This window comes from Cryptotermes secundus, unplaced genomic scaffold, assembly GCF_002891405.2.
Source record: "Cryptotermes secundus unplaced genomic scaffold, Csec_1.0 scaffold317, whole genome shotgun sequence".
Classification (NCBI taxonomy): Eukaryota; Metazoa; Arthropoda; class Insecta; order Blattodea; family Kalotermitidae; genus Cryptotermes; species Cryptotermes secundus.
In genome coordinates, this window is record NW_019742557.1 from 672,433 (window position 1) to 681,301 (window position 8,869).

General features: G+C 40.1%; 1 protein-coding gene across 1 annotated transcript in view; it reads left to right on the top strand.

The window, feature by feature from the left end:
* LOC111873334 (neuropeptide F receptor) overlaps positions 1–8,508 on the top strand; it is a 72,261-nt gene extending 63,753 nt beyond the window's left edge. The window contains exons 5-6 of the mRNA XM_023867975.2: positions 6,898–7,140; positions 8,327–8,508. Coding sequence (XP_023723743.2) covers positions 6,898–7,140; positions 8,327–8,508 — 425 coding nt within the window. The remainder of the gene's footprint in view (positions 1–6,897; positions 7,141–8,326) is intronic.
* Positions 8,509–8,869: the final 361 nt, after the last annotated feature.

Genomic DNA, 8,869 nt, shown 5'->3' on the forward strand with positions numbered 1-8,869 from the left:
ATCCACCGTATTCTCCGGACCTAGCACCGTGCGACTTTTTTCTCTTCCCAAAAATCAAGTCTGCGCTGAAAGGGACCAGGTTCGAGTCCGTGGATGCAGTGAAAGCAAAAGCGACGCAACTCTTGAAGAGCATAACACAAGATGACCTGCAGCACTGCTTCCAACAGTGGAAAATTCGCATGGAGCGGTGTAGGGATCGGGGAGGGGACTACATTGAAGGGGATAACATTTCGACTGTCTGATTTTTTTTTAATAAAGGGTTAGAGCATGAATCCGGTTTCTTTATTGCCACACCTTGTAATTTCCTGCTTTCTTCTAATACTACACGGACCACATGGAAAACCAAAGAAATAAAGATAAAGAGACAAACAGACAGCAAGGTGATCTCGTAAGACTCATAACGCTAAAAAATTATGGGGATTCACAGAGATGTGTACAGACTTAGAGGGATACACAGATAGAGAGCAAGGTGGTTTTATAAGTCTTCTTTTATTTTTTAAATAAGGAAAAAAGGCTAACAAGTGGCATAATCGTATATGAAGACTGGCTCAAACAGTTAAGGGCTATCAACCAGACGGATGAATGGATGTTGCACGACAGGGCTGAAGATCAGAGGACAGCCTTCGAGAAGGTTCAAACTAAGAGCAGTCTGCCTTGAGGTAAATGATGATAATAACTTATATATCCTGCAGTGACCTTGGTGATCACTCAGATAAGGCGCTGAGGCCAATAATTTTCTACTTGCTTCATGCTGGTTTCTTGCTTTGTTTGAAGTTCGATCCTGAAAGTGGAGGCAGTGCGTTCCTTCGAAACGTCATTGAACTTCTCCAGGGCTACACGGAATTACATTCAAGCAGACAGAACTCTACATTGTGATAGTTGTCAGAATCTCATATCCAATTTACCGGGATGTTCAGTTTATGCCTCTATAGCGGCGCGTCATAAAATACGGAGTGACTGCGAAAAATAATGGAACGTTAGTGAACATATCCGCTAAGATATTACACTGGTAGTTGCAACTAACAGTAAGGAAGCATTTCTGATGTTCTTGCACTTTTCCCATTGGCCGGTATTCTAGAAAATATAAAAAAACACGACGTTTCGGAATGAGTAGGTGTCTTCCCCCTCACCTGAGGACGGAAAGAGACTAGTTTCCGAAACGTCGTGTTTTCTGTTTTCTAGAATATCAAACGATGGAAAAGTTAAAAAACAGTAATTTTATGTGTTATACACCATCGTCATAACCCTTTAGAACCTATTTTTGAAGTTGTTAAATATTTTTTTCTCTGTAATAATATATTTTGATACTCAAATATTTTAGAATTAAAGCAAAACAAGACTCTATTCTGAGCCTTAAGCGGGACTCGATCTCACTATTCCAGGACTCCACCACGTGGTCGGCTAAACATTATTCTATATTATTTACAGAGAGTCTCTTCAGAATGGCACAACATAATGTTCTGTCATTCTCTACTTCCTTAATATCCTTCAGCTTCATATACTCTCTAAGAAAGGGTGTACAGAAGAATGGATTAAAGTAGCTATACACTTGAATTCGTTGAATAAGTCATTATCTGCACTTCTGGGCCACTCTTTCCGATGCCATTTTCATCTAATGTTTTATTCAAGACTTTCGACTTTGTGTCAGTAGAAATTAGTAATTTGATCGAAGATGGCTCAATTGTAATCTAATCCTGAAAGTTACTGTCAGTTTAAACATCCACAGTTCAACAAAATGCCCTGTGATTCATACAGGATATGGTATTTCAGGTTTCAGGGCTAGTCGCAGTTTCGAAGCAGGCTGGATCCACTGGCGATATCTGATATAGTTGAAAACTTTTCGATGTTAGATGTGCTAAGAAGGGGAATGCGATAGCTTAGTTGGTTGAGGCACTATGCTACAAACCGGAAGGTCGCGGGTTCGAAAAGATTTTAACTATTGTAATATAATTTATGGAATTCTTAGTAGGATAAATGATAGGATGAGGAAACTGATGAAAACCTTTATTTAATCTTAATAATCTTAATAGTTTGCATCCTGTTGTGTGTCTCATATAAGACATAAAGCATATAAGAATATAGCTTCTACACAACAACACTCTGTATTTTAAAACAAAGAAGACACTCCTGCATCAACATTTGTTTTATTAAACTTTCGTAGACGCGACATATTTCGGCCTCTATATCAGGCCATCATCAAGCGTACAGTTGCAGTTCAGCAGCTTAAAGCCGAACACTGTACGCCTTATTTAAGATTGCATGACGAAGGAAGTTCATAGCTGATCAGATCTATCCAAAGAAGTTGAAATTAGGAAGATATTTTTAGGATATATACCATACAATATCTTTGCATTTAGTCTCTTAAAACTTATTTATATTCGTTGTATGATTTAACGTCCCAAAAAAAGGGGCGGAAGTATAAATATTTTTATATGCAGCTCGACAGCTATGTGGTTTACCTCAGTGTACATAATTCAGAGCTTATGGACGGAAGATGAACATGCTTGTGTTTATATTTTTAATGTTTATTCCATTCCATTGCTATAATTACGCCACACGCCATCATGACGTCATTTGAAACAAGCGGATTGATAGGATGACCCACAACGACGTCTACCGTGGCTCGATTACATGACATTCTCTTTTCCTCTCAGAGCTACTCAGCGTCTCTGAACCGGAAATAGTCATTGAATGTAAATTGGTTTGGATCAGAAGTGGAAGAGAATTGGATACCATGGACACAAAGAAGACGTAACTTCCGCTCCGCTCGTTGCTTGTTCGAGAAACATAAAAGTGCCGTACTAAGGTCGGAATTCTCATTTCTTTTGTTTAAGTTTTTTTTAACAGAAAGAGAATACAACGAAGACGAATAGCAGTTTGCTGACAAAGAGCATTTCGCTTTCATCTCCAGAAGTCAGAAGGTTATGATGTTTTTAAGTGTGAATCACTCTGCTATCACGAAATATGATGAATGTGTCTTAAAGTGTAACCTACTTAATTAATGAAATTCTTAGTTTAGGAGAAACCCTACAGATATGGAAGGTAATATATCAAATAAATAGCCGCGGATATCCGTGTTACCACGTGGTAAATGTGATCATCCATGTCATATATAACGGAAATTAAATTAAAGTGACAAATTTCAGTATTACTAACTTTCATTAAAATTCATTGTATAGTTTTTTAGATGAAACATGCGGAGTTGTATGCACTTCGTACAGACTTGGCATACAAATGGGAGTCTCGAAGAGACTAAGGGCAGAATGAACTCAGATTCACGCTGCCACGTGTATTCTTTCGGAGGGCACAGCAACACCATGGAGGCGGACCGGATCTGGTGTTTGCTTTAAATTTTAATTACTTCTTAGAAAAGCTTGCGAAAATGTGTGTCGTCGTGTCAGCAGTTTTAAACAAACTGGAGATTAAACTTCATGAAACTATGATTTATTCTTCTGTACGTCAACTCGGTTTCTGAGTTTCAGGAAAAAGGGAGATTTAAAACACAATTGCTGGTAAGAATTCTGGTGTGTTACAAAGAATAAGCTACTCTGATGTGGAGAATATTACAAGACTACAAGTTATATATGTAAAAGGTAAAGGTAAAGCCATCCTTGTAATAGGCCGTGGAGGCCCATAGGTTTGTGAGACGTCGAGGCTCCCATATATTCTAGACAATCGGCTCACAGACGGCGGTAAGGTTGTCAGTCTTACACGCCGGCCTCCCTTTACCTCCCTTTACCCACCAGGAAGGTTTTTGGTACTCATTTCTGTTTTAGAGGCTGAGTCGGCCCCAGATCCATAGTGCGACTGGAAGCATTAAGTCAATTAAAAAATCCAGTGACCTCATTGGGAATCGAAACCGCGACCTTCCGGGTAGTAGCATAGTTCCCCACCACTAAAGTGAATAGAATGAATATTCTTTTATGCACCTATTGCTATATTCTTCCCTGCCTGCAGAGCGCGTTCAGACACAATGAGGCACCTTTCAGTGCAAATATGTGACAAATAGTACTGGAAACCACTTGCATGTTCTCGTCTAAAATGTTATGTTTTCTGCTTCCGCTGTTTAGAAGCTATAATAAAACGGAAAAATTTATGATTCTAGTCCGCATTTCCACATGACATATTTCATAGGAAACATATTAAGATGTGAAACAGAGTACATAAACTATAACAGAAAGCCGTACTTACGTTTTATGTATTAGACACATTCTTTCTGTTTCCTACGGAGACGAGTTTCCAGTTTTACTGCTGTACAGGTCATGACTTTAGAACAAGTTTGACATTGCACCTTTTAACTTTATGTACAATATATCCTTCACAGGATGTATTTTTATTTAATATTAAATGCGGTATTTGTATCTTCATCTTCTGCTTAGCACTGACTGTGGCGTTTTAGTTCTGAACCAATGAAATCCTTTAAGACTTTGTTAAACTACCCAGGACAGAGTCGTACACAACCTAACACAGAGTCCAGTTGAGTGGGTAAGGTTCCTAAGTTGTACACTGGAGGGACAGTTTTAAAATGTCAAACCAGCCACCGTCTATTCTCAGGGATTTATCCGCTGCTCTCATCACGTCCAGGAAAATTTTGGAAAGTTACTCACATTAGATTACCCACACTTCCTTCCAAATTCTTTCCAATTCATTATTCTAGAATCATCCTATTATTCCACAGTGCATGAACATGAGCTGCTGACAGCTTTGTTATTATCAATCTATTTAGTATTTTTTTTTGTATTTTTCTTGGGGTGGGGTGAGACTCAGGCAATTTGGTAATTCGGCCTCCAATTTTGGCCTATAGAACCACTCCCGGATGCTAGATGACGAAGAATGTGGAGCGGTTGTTAGAATGAGACTTGCCAGGAGAAGCCGAAATACTCGGAGAGAACCTGCCCCAGCGCCACTTTGTCCACAAGTCCCATATGACCTGACCTAGGCTTGAACCCGGGCCGGCTACTAACCGCCTGAGCTCCACGGCCTGACTTTAGCATCACTGAAACATCCCCCTCCTTAAAACTATAACACAATTTAGCGGTTTTGCTTCAATGTTAATAGAGGTCTGGTGCTCGACTTTAATCCCACAGACCGATTACTTTATCCGAAGAATAGTGACAGATACTGGTAACAAACTGCAGTGTTTATTAAAAGTTCTGTTTTCTAGGATATAGCGATGTGTTGTCCGTTGAAAGTCAACAGACGTTTCGGAAGTATATGGCGTCATCATTTTAGGGGTCGAAGAATAAACCGAACGAGAAGCCAGCGTGAAATCAGAGCTCTGCTTGCCATCTTTTACATTAGTTTCTTGGGACATGTTCATCTGAAACGTCGGTTTACTTTCAAGGAACTGAACAGCGTTATATAGCAGAAGACAGAACTGTCCGGTGAGTATGATTCTTCTAATTTGACGGATTGCTCTCTCTGGTCTGTGTCCATAGAGAATTAAATCTGACATTGAAATCTGATGTATTAGACAGTCGACAGAACGCCTGGAACTGGAGATAGGCCCGTCGCAAGGCCGTAAGGAAAACATGAACTCAGAAGAAATTCAGACAGGCTTCCATACATCGAATGAGATTCGGACCCACGATCCCAAAGTTTGAGCCGGCGAAGCCATTTCATGCCTTACACAAGCGGCGAAAGTACGGTTATTAACTGCAATGTAATTGAGATGCATGTATATCGGGTTTGTCAGTGACAGTACTAATAAATAATCATAAGGAATATTGGATACGGATAATTCAGTTATGCAGTGCTTTTTGTGTCCCATGCGACTCATGTTTCTTGCAAAGACTGCTAAAAGCATATATGGCCATTAGTTTATCACAGGACTTCGTAAACCTATGAATAATTTGTGTATATTTCATGGATATACTATACATACAGCGGATCGCTCGTATACCTTGTCGTCATATATTTCTATTGAGTGATATGTCGGTCAAAAGTTACGTAAGTAAGGAGCTAGCCGTTGCCTAGCAAAGATAAGGCGATACAAAGGCAAACACACAGGGTCTAGTTTGATACGACACGGACCACAGAGCAAACGACGTCTTTAAAAAGTCTATTTTTGCTTGTATTCTTTGCCGCAGGAATGTGTTTACCGAGCCGTTGCCTAGTCACGGTAAGAGGGACACACATACAGACACACAGACTGATGGGACGGATTTATTAAGTACGCCGTTGAAGTGGGCTCAGTTGCCGTGATATACCAAGTTTCATAAAGACTGGTTTAGGCATTACAAAATTTGTAGGAATGGATATACAGGCAACAGAAGCACAGACAACAAGGTGACCTCATAAGCCTGCTTTTATGTTTTTCAAAATAAGGATAGTAGGCTAAAAAGCGCCATTTCTTTCTCGTGGATAGACAAGAAGACAAATCTTGACAGCTGCTGTGAACTACAACTTTCAAGAAAACACAGCTAGAGGAAATATTTTATTTTTTAGATGATAGATCGTAGGGGAAACCCCTTCTTTCGTAGAGATCGAGTAAGGTGTAGTAAATGTGGCCCAAAAATTGCCATAGAAATTAAAATTCAATCGTATGGGATGCCGTATAGGCCGGTGGACATTTAGACTACAGAGAAACCTCCTGTATCCGACTTTAACTCTGAATCTGGAGACAATATGTTCCACCGAAGCGCCGGTAAATATCTACCAGACTGCAGAGCGTCACTTCCGAGGAGGCGGCAATTTTCATGACCATCGCCGTGAGAACTCTCATAAATTGAAAAGTCCCAAATCTCTTGAACTGTGTGTCAAATATGAAATCTTTGGAGCGTGTATCAACTTATTTTCAAGTACACGGTACAACCATTAAGGAACAGTAAGAAAAAAACTCTGGAGAAACCATTATTACTGAGGTTAATTTCTTAAAATTGCGCATCCTTTTTGCAGGACTCTTCTCCGTGTTGGTGGATTTGTTGGTGACCCCCACTGCTCCCACTTCCCCAAGGGGGTTATACGTAGCACTAGCCACGTGCCACGTCGTAGCCATGACGTCCGCTGTTTCTAACCCGATTGTGTACGGATGGCTCAACTCGAATATCAGGCGGGAATTCCTACAGCTCCTCCCGGCTAGGTGCGCATGTGCAGCTAATCGCCATTCTTCCAACGAGCGGGCTAAAGCCACAACCATAGGTAAGTCCAATCTGCATTGCTGTTACACCATACCTGGGTTTTTATTCTTCAAAAGCGCAGAGTGACTATTATGGTCAAATGAAGGTTTAAAACGTGCATTAGATTTCAGGAAAGCCCATGGCCTATCTTCTTGTCCTTACCACCTTCTTATCCCTATTATCCATGATAATGATGATAATGACGACGATAATTCAATTGAATTGAAGTTAATAATTATTTTTTACATGAAAATTTAACAGCCCAGAGGCCAGTTAAAATGATATCATGCGTAAGAAGAAAGCAACAACAACAACAAAACACGACTAAACAAAATAAAAACAAGTCATTTTATATAGTAATAGTGATAATAGTAGTAGTAATAATAATATAATTCAATTTAATTCTAGTCTTTATTATTTAGGTGCTGAGCCAACAACCACAAGGTCAATTACGGACTCAGCACAGTGCAGATAGAAGTAGTTACATACTGGACAAACACAGCATTAACAATAACAATAATAATAATAATAATAATAATAATAATAATAATAATAATTCCGTTACACTTNAATAAACAAATACACAGAATAAGCATCTAATTTAAAGTATAGGTAAAAAAGTAAACAGCAAAGCTATCCCTGTAACAGGCAGTGAAGGCCCAAAGGGTTGTGAGACGTCGAAGCTTCCACATTTTCTCTAGACAAGTGGCTCACAAATGGCGGTAAGGTTGTCAGCGCTATGCGCCGGCCGCCCTTTACCCCCTTGTAAGATTCTTGGTACTCATCTCTTAGAGGCTGAGTCGACCTTAGGGCCATAGTGCGGCTGGAAGATTTAGGTCAATTGAAAAATCCAATGACCTTATTGGGATTCGAACCCGCAATCTTCCGGCTTGTAGTATAGTGCCTCAACTAACTACCCAAAGGCGTACCCCTTACGAAAAATGGTAGTTTTCAAAAGTAACCAGAAGCTTAAGGACATTGGGATGCATTGTATGTGTGAGGTAAAGTAAGATGTTGTACTGGCGACGGTGACACAATTTCGCACAGTGTTACCACATTGACAATTTTAAGTTTCATAACTGGCAAGAAAATATTGCCGGCACCATAGAGTCTCTGCAATGGAATGTTTACGTCTTGTGTAAAAGAGGGCTGACTTTTTATTGATCGAATCTGGAATCTGTCAGGATCTTTTCTTCCTGTTTGTTCAGGTGTCGCCACTGAAGACGTGACGACAAGAACACAACTGAACCATTTCAGCGTGGCGCCTCTGAACAATGGACCGGTCGGCATGCAGCAAACAACAGCGGCTGAAAGCATGGCTCTGCTAACTACAGCAAGCAACAAAGATTCACAGAATCTCCAGGAGACTGGCGAGGTGTCCGTCCTTTAGCAAAACGACGAATAATCGATTTTACACTCACGAGTGTCATATATTGACTTTGAAGTAAGCCTAGTCTTTTAATAAGTACATTATTTAATTATAGTATTTGGATGAAGATGAGTCCTTTGGTGTTGTGGCCTCAAATGGGCCTATTGTTCCTGTCCTTGATGATAGATATTGTGAAGCGTTGGTTGAGTGGATGCTGGCAGCTGAAAGCCGAAATGCTAAGAAGAAAAACCTTTGCTCCGGTGCAACTTTTAGGTAGGCCGCACACCGGCACGCGTCAAGACATGTAACCGTCAAGACACGATATCTGCGACATGACTCAAAGAAAGGAGCACAGTTGAAATGAATGAGATTATGAAAACCG